At 18.8% G+C, this 15,000-nt stretch overlaps 4 protein-coding genes across 4 annotated transcripts in view; 2 read left to right on the top strand and 2 right to left on the bottom strand.

Moving 5' to 3' along the window:
* The window catches only part of PF3D7_1351000 (phosphatidylinositol transfer protein, putative), a gene marked incomplete at both ends in the record, with an annotated part of 6,045 nt that extends 1,163 nt beyond the window's left edge, over positions 1-4,882 (top strand). The window contains 4 exons of the mRNA XM_001350187.2: positions 1-4,219; positions 4,374-4,492; positions 4,691-4,756; positions 4,867-4,882. The exon at positions 1-4,219 is cut by the window's left edge and continues 1,163 nt beyond it. Coding sequence (XP_001350223.2) covers positions 1-4,219; positions 4,374-4,492; positions 4,691-4,756; positions 4,867-4,882 — 4,420 coding nt within the window. The remainder of the gene's footprint in view (positions 4,220-4,373; positions 4,493-4,690; positions 4,757-4,866) is intronic.
* Positions 4,883-5,404: 522 nt separating this feature from the next.
* On the bottom strand, positions 5,405-6,555 carry PF3D7_1351100 (conserved protein, unknown function; the record flags this gene model as incomplete). The annotated part of the gene is made up of 6 exons (XM_001350188.1): positions 5,405-5,455; positions 5,627-5,738; positions 5,882-5,955; positions 6,090-6,153; positions 6,279-6,360; positions 6,468-6,555. The coding sequence occupies 6 exons, from the start codon at positions 6,553-6,555 to the stop codon at positions 5,405-5,407; spliced, it is 471 nt and encodes a 156-aa protein (XP_001350224.1).
* Positions 6,556-8,105: 1,550 nt separating this feature from the next.
* PF3D7_1351200 (conserved Plasmodium protein, unknown function) lies at positions 8,106-12,758 on the top strand (the record flags this gene model as incomplete). The annotated part of the gene is made up of 1 exon (XM_001350189.1): positions 8,106-12,758. The coding sequence occupies one exon, from the start codon at positions 8,106-8,108 to the stop codon at positions 12,756-12,758; it is 4,653 nt and encodes a 1,550-aa protein (XP_001350225.1).
* Positions 12,759-13,380: 622 nt separating this feature from the next.
* Positions 13,381-14,656, bottom strand: PF3D7_1351300 (conserved Plasmodium membrane protein, unknown function; the record flags this gene model as incomplete). The annotated part of the gene is made up of 2 exons (XM_001350190.1): positions 13,381-14,021; positions 14,209-14,656. 2 exons carry the CDS (start codon positions 14,654-14,656, stop codon positions 13,381-13,383), a joined length of 1,089 nt encoding a protein of 362 aa, XP_001350226.1.
* Positions 14,657-15,000: the final 344 nt, after the last annotated feature.

The raw sequence follows: 15,000 nt of genomic DNA on the forward strand, positions 1-15,000 counted from the left end.
TTATATTACATCATCACTAAATATGGATAATGATAATTTAGATTTTATATGTACCAAATATAATGAGGCTTATGATGATAATGATAAAGAAAATAATAAAGACATGAAAAAAAAAAATATAAATATAAATATTAATGACATGCAAGGAGAAAAGCAAATCATTCAAAATGAAAATACACTAAATAATAAAATGATTAATGTATATGGTGATAATAATATCAATAATATTAATAATATTGCTAGAAATAAAAGTGTTATTACTAAAAGTACATCTCTATTATTCCCTAACGATTTAACCATAAAAAATAACCTCAATGGAAATCATAATAATGTTATAGATAATATAGAAAAGAAGAAAAAAAAAAAAAAAAAAAAAAAAGAAAAGAAAATGGAATCGGAAAATTACTTTTTCTTTAAGAAAAATGAAGAAAACAAAGAATTTGGTGAATATTTATACAGACTAAATGAAGGCATGTTTTATTCATGGAAGCTTCGATACTTTGTTATAAAAAATAACAAATTGTGTTATTATGTTAATCATAGTAAAAATGAGCTAAAAGGAGAAATCGATCTCCTGAATGCGCAGATACAATGGATAGGTGAATATAAAGGAAGAAATAGTGTTTTTGTAATAAACTCCTTATCAAAGAATGTTAATTATTTAAGTTCAGAGAATGAAATACAAACAAAGAAATGTATGATAGATATACAAATGGCTACTTTAATGAATAGTGAAAGTGTGAAAAAGAGAGAGATTAAACAGGAAAATGGGAAAATTGTGAGTAAGGGGGTACAAAATGGAGATAACAAAGAAGATGTTGATGATGATAAAGAAGATGATGATAATGATGATGATGAAGATGAAGATACTGAGGATGATAATAATGATGATGACAATGATGATGACAATGATGATGATAATGATGATGATAATGATGATGATAATGATGACGATAATGATGACGATAATGATAACAATAATGATGATGATAATGATGACGATAATGATGATGATAATGATAACAATAATGATGATGATAATTATGTGGATAACAACCATTACAACAACAATGATGATAACCATATTAATTATAATAATAAAGACACACCGAATTATCATACACATAAAAACAAAAGAATAGTTGATAACAAAAAATCACAAGATATGCCAAAAAATAAAAATGATGGAACTATAAATAATTATAACTTACCATATTCAAAAGAATCAAATAAAGAGATCGATATAAATAATAATCATTATAATAATTATATATGTGTAAATGATAAGGACGAAATTGTTCATAGTAAGTTAATTCTTAGCGATAATGATTTATCACAATATCATAATGAAGAGAATAAAACAATTTCAAATAACTCACATTATATATCCACATTACAAAATAATACTGATCAATTTAATGGTATTTTCGTTACGAATTATGATCATATATTTAACAAGAAGATGGAAAAAGAAACTTGTTCTTCAAATAAAAAAATGAATAAATTAAAAAAAAGGAAAAAGAAAAAAGGATTAAAAATGAAAACACAAGACGATAAGAACAAATTTGTTGAAAGCGCGGTGAATAATTATTGGGATAATAAAATGGACAAAAATTTTAATAAAAAAAATTACATAACATCTGAAAATTTTAATGACAAATATGAAGGTTACTCAGACAATAATAAAAACAATTATGACATGTCTTATATAAATGATGATAATAATAAAGAAAAAAAGAAAAAAAGCAAAAAAAAAAGAGCTTGTCAAAAATCTGAACAAATGAATGAAAAAAGAAACATATTAAATTATTTTTATAAAAAGGATGATTTATATAATACATATAATAATAATTATGTTGATAAATTATATATGAATATAGATCCATGTGGACTATATGATATAAAAAATATTATGAGTACCTTATTAAATGTAGAAACCAAAAATGAGCATGTTGATACTTTTAAAAATATAGAATCACATATTACAAAATTACCTATATTTCATAATAATAAAATGAATAATAAAAAAAAGAATAAACATTTATATTTATTTTATTTTATTTTTAATATAATATCGATTATGTCATGTATGTATTCATTTATATCATTATATTTATATTTCAAAATATATTTCCTGTCGTTCTTCTTGTTATTCTTTTGTATATGTATTATATATATATACATATCTAATCATAAACCAATTAATCATATGTATAAGTGTTCGTTAAATATACCGTATAATATTAATTATGTGATTAATTTCTTGACAAGCCATAATAAATATCACCCAAACGAAATAAATAAAAAGGTATTTAAAACCAAAAATGATAATATACAATATGTTTATAGTACATTTAATATTTATTGTAAAAGTATTTTGTTTAAAATATTCCCATGTCACATATTTTTTAAGCCAAGGAAAATTGTGTGTACTCAATTTACTCAGATATGTAATAGCGATAATAATATATTAAAAGATAAAGAAGGCGGATTGCGTAAATATATAATTCTGCAATATACAAATAAGAATACAAAAGCATTTCTTAAATCTTTAGAATTTAATGAAGATATTAATAAGTTAGATATGAATATATATAAAAACGTAATAGGTTTAAAACGTAACGATAAGGAGGAGGAGTTTTTTAAGCATGGACAGATTAAAATTGAGGACGTAAATAATGAGAACTTTAATAATGAACAGATGAAAAATAAATATAATGATGAAGAAAAAATGGATATATCAAAAAGTTTAAAAAGTGATTTTTTAGAAAAGGACCAATCGCAAGTTATTACTTCAGAAGAGGATTCTGAGATGAAATCTTCATGTAGGGAGAAAAATAATAATATAAGAATGGGAATCCCCAAAATGAAAAACAATAGTAATTATAATAAAAATGATGATAATAATAATGATGATAATAATAATGATGATAATAATGATGGTAATAATAATAATGATGAAAATGATGACAATAATTATGGTAATAATAATAACAACAACAATAATAATAATAGTGTTGATAAGTGTAAGGGGGGAAATACAAATGAACCATGCCATTATGTTGATGATACAAAAAAATGGTCTAGTGATTTAAATCAAAATAGTGAATATCATATTTATAATAATTTGAATTATATATCGGCATATTGTTATAAACATATTAAAAAATTATTAGACAATGTAATAAAGAAAATAATATGTTCAATTCTTTTGAAATATAAATATGTATATAAATATTTTAAAAAATATTATTATAATAAATATGTAAATGTTGATGGATGTGATATTTTTTTAATACAAGAAAAAAAGGATAATACATGTGAACTTATTTTTTATACTTATTATAATTATAATAGTTTCTTTTTTAATGAATCAATAAATTATACTCGATGTAATAATATTCGCGAAAAGTTATTAACAGTTGATATTCCTAAATATTTTAAACATGAGAATATTTTTTATTGTGACAAATATTATGTAGAAGAAAAAAATGAGACATTATTATTTCTTGAAAAAAAAAAAATCGAAAAAGAAATATGTAAAAATATATTTTTTAATATTAATAGTAATGAAACATATAATAAAAATATATTATTATATATATATGAATTAACATATAAAGGATATTTTAATGAAAAATTTTTATCAAGTATTCACAATATAGATGATACATTCTTTATAAGAAATATATCTAAAGTCTTTTTATATATAATACAAAATATAAATCTATATGATGTTAAACAGTTTAAAAATATAAGTGAATTTATAAAAAATAAAAAAAATAAAATTGATTATACAGATGAATATTTTATATCTAATATTATTCATATAATTAATACATTACCTTTATTACATTATACATTCTCTACTTCACTCATATTTCCAAAAAAAAATGAAAAAATTGAATGTTCCTATGAACAATCCAATATTGATATTACACTAAAAAACGATAATCCAATAACTTTTTTTATAATAGCAGAAAATTATAAAAACAAGACAAAAATTACCTCAGAACTTATTTTAAAAACACTATGTACATTTGATCAAATAATCATATATATGCAACATCAAATGCAAATAACAAATAAAAGTAATTATAATATTACCTTTAATTATCCACACATTATATTAAGAAATCTATTACATGGACATATGAACTTTTCTTTTGCTCATAAAATGGTTATCAAGGATACTCTGAGCAACACTGCAGAAATTAGGGTAATACACCAGAAAAAAGGAAATTTAAATGAAAATAAAATAAATGAATATTATATATATATATATATATGTATGTATGTATGATTTCATTTTGTTTCTTATTTGTTTGTATATTTATTTATTTATTTATTTTATTTTTCTTTTATCATTGTAGTTTATTGATAAGGATAAATCTAATGGAGAGTTGTTTGGGGTTATTAAAAGGAATGAACTAATTACCGATTTTTTGAGCGGAAATATTTTTGATAAAATAATTTTAAATAATGATAAACAGTAAGTATATAAACAAATTTTATTGATTATATGGCATTATTCATTTTTTCAATATTTCTTTAAATTATAAAAAGTTCATATGTGAATAATATAGAATTAATATGTTAATATGTAAATATGTAATTATGTATATGTATTATGTTATATATATATATATATTTTTATTTATTTATTTGTTTAATGTCTTTTTAACTTTAGATATAATAGTGTCAAGGATATTAAAATAAATGTAATACACAAAGAAAATACCAAAAATTTGATAAAGTAAATTAAAAAAAAAAAAAAAATTAAAAATACATAAATAGGAATAATATATATATTAAGGAGTTAATATAATGCATACATATCATAAACCTTTTTTATAATATTTATAGGTCCTTTTTTAGATAACGTAATTAATTCATCAGATATAATTAATAATAATAATAAAAAAAAAAAAAAAAAAAAAAAAAGTGTAACTCAATCTGAAGTTACATATAAAAGAAAATCTTTAAACTTTTTTAAAACGGATACATACATGTAAATATATGTATGTTTATGTAGTTCAAAAATATAAGCAAATTAAAAATTTTGTATTGTTTTTAAAAAAAATATGTGTACTTAATATTTTCATATATGAATATTAATATATATATATATATATATATATATTTATAAGTGTTTGAGATATGTATTCTTTATATATTACATTCTATATACATTTAATTATTTATTTATTTATTATTTATTTATTTTTATTCTATTTCATTTTTATTTTTTTTGTTGCATATTAAATTCGTTTTAATAATATTTAAATTATTTATTTTATTTTTTTTTTTTTGAAAACAATCAAATATTTTAATTCTTAAAAAGTTATAATTTTTAAATAAACATTGGAATAAGTTTGTAAATAATGAAAAAGAAATTACCATCTTAATTTACTTCATACTCGAGATTATAAATACCAACGCACATTTCATGTTCCTAAAAAAAATGAATAATATGTAAAAAAAGAAATATATATATATATAATTATATATATTTATATTAATGTATGAAACTGTAATAATTAACCAGAAATACATTATAAAAATAAATGTATGTAAACAAAATGGTTGTATATATATATATTATATATAAACAAATAAAAATTACCTCGTTATAATCACACCAATTCTGATCAGATAAGTTAACATCATAATAAAGTTTTCCTTTTGTATCTTCAACAATAAAATTATTACTTGGAAAGAAATCAATTAATTCTATTCTATAAAAGGATCATTAAAAAAATATATATATGTATATGTAAATATGTATAGGTATATTATTTATTTGAATAAACAAGGTTAAAAAAATATGTTAATTTTGAAATAGCTTTTTTTTTTTTTTTTTTTTTTTTTTTTTTTTTACCCTCTACACTCAAAACTAGCGAAATCTCGCCATTCGTTATTATTTACTTCTTCATAGGAACAGGAATTTTTTGTCTAAGTAGATGAAAAGAAAATAGAATCATTAGTATAATATAGGAGTCGAATATATATATATATATATATATATATATATATATATATATATACATTTGTTCACATTTATTTTTTTATTTTTGTGTTTAAATTACATTTACAAAATTAATTGTCGAATATTTAGGATATTCTGTCCATTTAATCATAAAATTGGCCGTACTAAAATTTGTTGGGAAAGAAAAATAAAAAAAAATACATGTAATATATATATATATATATATATATATATATATATATATTAAAATATATATATGTTGTTTATAATTAATTTTCATTCTTCATACCCCCTACTGTTAGGTATTTCTAAGATGTCTGTTTTTCGAAATTGGATATTATCCCTGGTTAAAGACGAAGTACTATCACGAACTAAAAGAAGATAAAATGGAATATATATATATATATATATATATTTATTTATTTATTTATTTATTTATATTTATTATGTTTGTTTTATTTTATGTTATTTTGCATACTATTAAATATCCATAAATATTCATCATCACAGAATAACCTTTTAACGTTTTCTAATTCAGCCTTAATACGTACTACGGTATTTTTCATTGTAGCTGAATTTTTAATTATTTATATTATAAATAAATATAAAAGAGAAAACATATAACCCTTTTTATTCTTTAGAATGTATGCTTAAAATATATATAGTTATAAATATATAGCTTTGAAATAAGAAAAAGATAAAAAGAAATAATATAAAGAATATGTATTTTTTTGTATTTCAATTTTTCAAAAAATTTAAAGAATATTGAAACGTTAAGAATTTATATTTCTAACAATTAAAATATATATATATATATATATATATATATATATATTTTCTTTTTTTTTTATAAATTTTATTTATAGGATATATAAACGCCCATATATATATTTTTTTTAAATCACAATATTGTTATATATATATTATATATAGGTATGTATTTTTTATATACAAAATGTATATATATAAAAAAAAATAAAATAATATAATATAAATCGATTTTGCAACTTTGTAAATGTAACATATATATTATTAAGCTATAATATTATCAAGGAACTTTATTCAAAGCCTTATACTTTTTTTTGTTTTTCTCTTAAACGTATATATAAATATTTATATAAATATTTATATAAATATTTATATGCATACTAATTAGTTTTTTTATTATTTATTTATTATTATTATTCTTTTTTTATAATTAAAATATACACATTACAAAACTTTATGAGCTTATAATATATTTATATTGAAATTATTTTCAAGATCTTTGAAATAATAGATTAACACAAGAACATATAATGATATTTCAAGAACGATAAAAAATGTAATATATATATATATATATATATATATATATATATATACAAGGAACATAAAATAATAGATAACAGCTTTTTTTTTTTTTTTTTTTTTTTCTTTATTTTTCTTTATTTTTTTTTTTTTTAATCCTAAATGTTATTATTATTTCATTATGAAGTATTTTATGTTCTTTCTAAATATTAAGAAATAAATATATATGCATGTACTTTAATATTATTATATTATTGTATATATTATTTATATATGTTCCTTTTTTGGTTTTAAATGTTTATAATGGATTATATCTTTTGTATGATACAAAAAATATAAAAATTAACTTAAAAAGAACTTTTTTTTTTTTTCTTTTTTTTTTTAATGGGAGTTATATGTATATATGTATATATATATAATATATATAATATATATAATAATTTTTATAAGATGTATACTTATTAATTTCATAATTCTTTTATTATTTTAATTTTTTTAAGTACATAATAATTATTTCTTTCCTGTACAATTATTTTGGAAAATGGGGTTTCAAATGAATTAGAAAAATTTTTGTTCGGTGTAAAGCATTTTGTTGATGTATAAATATATATGGGCAATGTAATAGTTTAATATATATATATATATATATATTATATACATATATATGTGTATATATTAATTACAAGAATCATTATTATTATCTTTATGTATATATATGTATATATTTTTAATTATTTAAAAAAGAGAAAAAAAAGAAGAAATACATATTTGTACAAACAATGAACGTATTTTTTTTTTTTTTTTTTTTGTGAGAAGAATTTTTAAAATGAACCTTCTTGTAATATGTATTTATTACCTATTTTTTTTAAATATCGAAAAAAATATTTCCTGTTCATGTTCTACTACAAAAAATAAGAGTACTTTTGTAAGTTTATGGGATAAATTTCGTCAATTATTTAAGGATAAGGAAATAGAGAAAGAGAAAAACATAATAACATATAATTTTATAAAACATTATAATGATGAGAAATATGTTATTGAAGAAAATAAGAAGAATAGGTATTTTACAGGATATGAAATAAATCATATAAATCGTTTAATATATATGAATAGTTTTAAAACATATATATTGAGTGCATATATTCCATATATATATATGAGTGTACGAGATATATATATAGTTTTAAAAAAAATTAAAGAATTAAATTTTAATACAGTATATACATTTTTATTTTGGCCAGAAAATGAATATTTAGAAGATGAATATGATATGAATAATTCAAAACTTTTTTATTTATTAAATTTTTGTGCATCTAATGGATTATTTGTTATATTAGACATAGGTCCATATATTAATAATATATATAATTCAAATATTCCTACATATATTTTATTTAATAAAAAATTAAATGATTATATAAGAAATAAATATATAGAAAGGAAAGCAGATTTGTATAAATATTTTTTATCACCATGGGAAAATATATGGAAAAGAAAAAGAAATTCTCTTATTAAAGAAACTAGAAATTTGAATAGACAAATTATAGAAAAGAATATAAATAATACAAAATCTTTTTATAAGAAAAATAATTACACATATAATAATATATATAGTTTATATTATTTTAATAGAGTTATTAAATGGTATAATTATATATTACCACAATTAAAAAAATATATGAATATTAATAATGGACCAATTATATATTTAAATATAGATAAAACATTTGATAATTATTATATGTATATAATTATAGATTTAAAAAGAAAAAAAATTTTTAATAACATATGTAATGCACAACATTATATGGAAAGGTCAAATGTATCTTATTATAATAATAAAATAATAGATCATGATAATATATCATCTATTAACAAATCATCAAGTTCAGAATTTTTTTTAAATTGTGTAATCTCTTTTTTTAGAAGAATTCGAAGAAGTTATATTATGACTTTAGGATATTTATTATATATAAAATTTAATAAATATTTAAGAGTAATATATGAATATGATTTAGGTTTATTATTTATAAACGAAATTAATAAATTAGTACAAAAACATTTAACTAAGGTTAATATATTAACAACCAATTATCCTTATATAAATGATGAATTTATTAATTCATATGCAGGAAATAATTGTTATAATCATTTTTTAAAAAATAATTGGTTTGATAATGAATGTATAAATTTAAATAAACCATGTATATGGTCTCAGGTATGGACAGGGGCAAAATATAGTATCCACAACGTGAACTCTTCCAGTATATTAAAAAGGAAATATGATGATCATATATTATATACCTCTCCTTATGTTAACATAGAAAATAAGGTGGACAAAATATCATCTCCCCATCCTGATCATGATAAAGCAAATGATAAAAAGGGGAACCAACCTACTGAAAAAAAGGATAAACAAAAAAATATTGATAATAAAAAAAATAATAATAATAACAAAAATAATAATAATAATAATAATAATAATAATAATAATAATAAAAATAATAATAATAATAATAATAATTATTATAGTGTTGATAAGGGGGGAAGTGTACAAAATAAAGAAGAGTTGTCACACGGTAAAGACGATGGTATAACTAATAATTATAAAGATTCAAAAAAATGTTATAAAGACAAAAAGATAAATATGGATGATATAAATTCGAATGTAAAAAAAAGAAGGATACAAATAAATAAGAATAATAATTATTATAATAATAATTATATAGGTCATATAAGAAATTTTAAAGATCTAACATTCAACATTGTAGTATTTATAGCGAAAGGTGGAGTATTTTTAAATATTTTTCCATATTATAGCGGCAATAATATTAATAATATTCATTCGTATATAGAACATTATAGTAAAGAAACAGGACAACCTCTAGATTTATATTTTAATCATAAAGAACCTTTATATTCACATATAAAACGTATCTTTAAAATATTATACAAGTATGGAAATTATTTATTAAAAGATGAATATTATATTAATCCAATAAAGATATCGAATAATATAGAATTATATGATTATGATATAATAAAAATAATATGTAATTATAATATTAAAGGAAGTACTTTTGTTAAAATTGGACATGTTAATTATAATATTAATAGTTTTAGCTGTATTATATATCATGAATATAAAAAGAAAATAATTTATGATACATCCTATAATTATTCTTATGAATATTCTTATATTAATAAAAAAGAAACATATAAACCTATTGACAAATATTTATATTCATTAAATACAATAAATACTGGTCCATTAATGTGTATAAAAGAAAAACAACAAAAAATTATTAAACCATCAAATAAAAATAAAAATAAATTATCTAAAAATATAAATATTTATAAGAAAATATTTACATACCTTTTTCCAAATAATTTCTTTCATAGTGTCTATGAAATAAATGTATTAAACCATTTTTATTTAACTATGGACTTTACCAAATTTCAGTGGTATATTTTATCCTTCAAGAATACAATGAATTATGTTAAATTATTTATTAGTAATTATAGTTTATATATATATATATATGCAGATAATAAATTTATATATGGTGGATTTAACGAATATAAATTTATAGAAATTATGAACTGTAAGCATATATATATTATATGTGTAAATCTTGGTTTGGGATTTCCCAAAGAACAAGTAAGAACAGAATTTTTTAATTATATTAATTTCAATCATTTGAAATATAATTATCAGGAAAATAATTTTAATAGTTCATCTCATACTTCCATAAATTCAGATCACAATATGAATGACCAAGGTGGACCATATTTCAACATGAATAAATCTGCATCATCAAAAAATAAGAGAGGTATCCAAGAAACTGGGAAAGGTAATTCTAAAAATAAAATGGATCATGATAACAGGAAGGAAGTTGTAAATTCAGACAAGGATGAAAAACATCTAAAGGAACAGAAAGATCCAAAGGTTATGAATAAATTGGATAAAAATCATCCAAACGGCAACAACAACAACAACAAAAAAAATTATAATAACAGCAAAAATTATAATAAGGACAAAAATTTTAATAATAATGTTAGTAGTAATGGATATACCATTTTTGACGACTTATACGATTATTATAAAAACAAGACAGAACAAAATCATAATATATATAACAATTTTATGTATGATGAAAAGAATTATAACATGCATAATTATTATGATGAAGACAGTACGAACACGTATATATTTATAGTAACGAGAAATGAGTACGAATTATTTAACTGTGTAGGATTAAATGGGGAAATAATAAAAAATGAAAAACATATGAATGAATATAAAAAAATGTATAACTTTTTGGATTATTCATTTGTAAAGACATATTTAATGAATACTCAAAGTAGTAATACAAATGATGTAAGTGAACAAAATAAAAATAAAAATAAAAATAAAAACAAAAATAAAAAGGACAACAAGGGCAATAATAATAATCATGATGATGATGATGATGATGATAATGATAATAATAAGGTGATAAGTAAAGATACCAATAATAATGATAAAAATTATATACAGTCAAATGATAATATCCAAATTAACAATCAACCGAATCAAATAAATAGAGACTACCAGAATTATCATAATAATAATTTTAAATCATTATTAACAAATAAAAAAATAGAAATGAAAAGTATTACGAAAGCTTTTTTAAATTTGTGTACATCTGGATTTTTTTCGTTCATATTTAATAAAATAAAATATTATTGTAAAACAGGAATTTTTAAATATTTGAGTACATTCAATAAAGTTAATAAAAATAATACGAGTACCCCTTTAACTTGGTATACATTATTATACTTTATAAAAAATATCGATTTTCTTCGTTCTAAGTATTCTTTAAAATTGTCAACATATGATAAAAAAACAAAAAACATTGATGGGTTATTTAGAGGTTTTGTCTATATTAATAATCATTTTTTAGGAAGTTTCTGGATAACTGATGATGTGGATAGTTATGAAAAAGAAATTAATGAAGATGAAAAATTAAAAAATGGAAAAAAAATCAAAAAAGAAAAAAGTAAATTTTTAAATAATGAAAATTTAATACATATACCATTAACAAGATATATGAGAATACCAACAGACTGGTTAGTTGAAGGTACAAATATTGTTATTCTATTTGATGAGTTTGGAGGAAATCCATATAAGGTAGAAATTGTAAGAGAAATACTACATGGTGGTGTATATAGACTAACCAAAAAAGAAAAATATGTAAACTGGATTCTCTTCCTTTTTATTTTAAGTATTATTGTTTTTATTACTTATTTCTTTTTTAAAGCATTACATAATTATTTTAAAACAAAAGAAGAAAAAGAAAGAAACAAACAAAATTATCAAAATATTATAGAAAATATTATAACACATAATATATATATAAATAGTTCCTATGATGATATAACTGAAGAAACAAATACGGAAAATATCCAAAATGTTAGTGACTTCTTGGACTCATAAATAAATAAATATATATATATATATATATATATATATATATATATATATATATATATATTTATATTTATGTATTCATTTATTTATTTAATATCTTTTATTCCATTTTTTTTTTTTTTTTTTTTTTTGGTAAATATATTATATTATGTTATATATACATGAACTGTCTATATATTATTTTCTTATGCAATTCAAAAAAAAAAAAAAAAAAAGAGAAAAAAAAATATATATACATAAAGAATATATATACATCAAAATGTGTTAATATATAAATAAATGAATATATATGTTTTCTTTTTTTTTCTTTTTTTTTTTTTTAATTTATTTTACATAATTTTTTTGCCTTTTATTTTTCTTTTTGATTTATAATAAGTAATATAATATTTTATTTTTTTTTATTTTTTTGTAGTCTCATAAAACAAAAATTTTCTATCCTTCATTTATTTTTATCACAGACATAAAATTATTACATTTTTGTTAAAAAAGTTTTTAATTAAGTTTTATTAGATCTTACAATAAATACATAGGTATATACATATATACATATATATATATATATATATATATATATGTATCTATTCATATTTGTTCTTCGTTATTTATATGGGTTTTTAAAAGAAGAAAATTAGATGGAATCATCATTATGCCATTTTTTATATTTATGTTTCCTTTGTATCATTGTATCTATGAAAAAGTACATTATGAAATTAAAAAAGAAAGGCAATATAATCATTACTAGTAAAAGTTTAACTTTCGTATCCTTAATAAAATCTATAGTATATATGACGAAAAAATTAAATAAAGGAAATAATACTAAAAAAAATATTAATGTAATAATTTTAGTTGTTAAGATAACAAATATCCATAAAATTATAGATGGTAAGAAATTTAAGTCTTCATATTTTTCTCCTATATTTTTATAAAAGTTAAAATCGTACATACTTTTTTCCTTTTCATATGTAATTATTTGCTTATCACTATGTTGAATATTTTCATATTTTGAAGAGGCACAAATATCTGTGTGTGTTTTATTATTTAAAAAATTTAAATCATATATATTTTTTTTTTCTTGCTCATGAATATTTGCTTCTAATGTTACCTCTTCTTCATAATCATGATATGTCTTGAAATAATTCCTATATATATCTTCCTTCTCTTTATCATTATTATTATATCCTTTGTAAAATATGTTATTATTCTTATCTTTATTTATAATATTTATTACATTTGTAAGTTCTTTACTAGGTCCCACTTTATTATCGTCCTCTACAAAATGTACATAAAATGGAATATGTGAACATCTTTTAAAAAAAATAATATTAATTTATATAAATAAATAAATAAATAAATAAATATATATATATATATATATATATATATATATATGTATGTATGTATGTTCCATTATCATTATTGTTGGTGTTCTTCATATGTTTGTTTCTTTTCTTTTCACCTGAATTATTCATGAAATTTAAAAAAGATGAATAATGTGAGAGAGCATCAACAGGCTTGTAAATATGAGAAATGGAACTATTTTGTAAATATCCATTTCTTACTTTAATAAATTTATATAGAGCAAATATCCTATGCTGTAAGTATAATCCCAAGGTTATATCAATAATTATATGAATAAAATATATAGAGCATTCATCCATATGTATATTATATATATATAATAAAATATCGTATCGAAATAAAAGAATACATAGACATATATTTACTAAATGAAGTGTTATAGAACCACAAGAAATAATAATTAAATCTTTTAAAAATATAACAAATAGTCTTTTTGGTTTTTCAAAAATGTATTTTGTAAATAAAATAGAAAGAGAAATACATCCCATAAAAACTTGAATGAGTAAACCAAGTTCACCAGGAACAATATAACACATTTCCTTCATTCTTCCTTTAATCAAGAAATATTAATATACATATGTACATATATATATATATATATATATGAGAAAACTTGTTTCTTTTAATTTTGTTTTGGATATAGAAAAATATGACATTTTTAATAAAATTATAGGACAACAATAAAACGGAAAAATGGGGGCAACATATATATCTTATATATATTGTGTATATTTTATTAATTTTGTTATTGTTTGATTTTTTTTTTTGTTTTTTTTTTTGTTTTTTTTTTTTGTTTTATTTTTGTTTTGTTTTTTTTTTTTGTTGGTATTATTTTATATAATGAACAGCCAAAATGACCATATTGGTAAAACAAGATTGTTATCAAATC

The sequence above is a fragment of the Plasmodium falciparum genome (assembly GCF_000002765.6).
Source record: "Plasmodium falciparum 3D7 genome assembly, chromosome: 13".
Classification (NCBI taxonomy): domain Eukaryota; phylum Apicomplexa; class Aconoidasida; order Haemosporida; family Plasmodiidae; genus Plasmodium; species Plasmodium falciparum.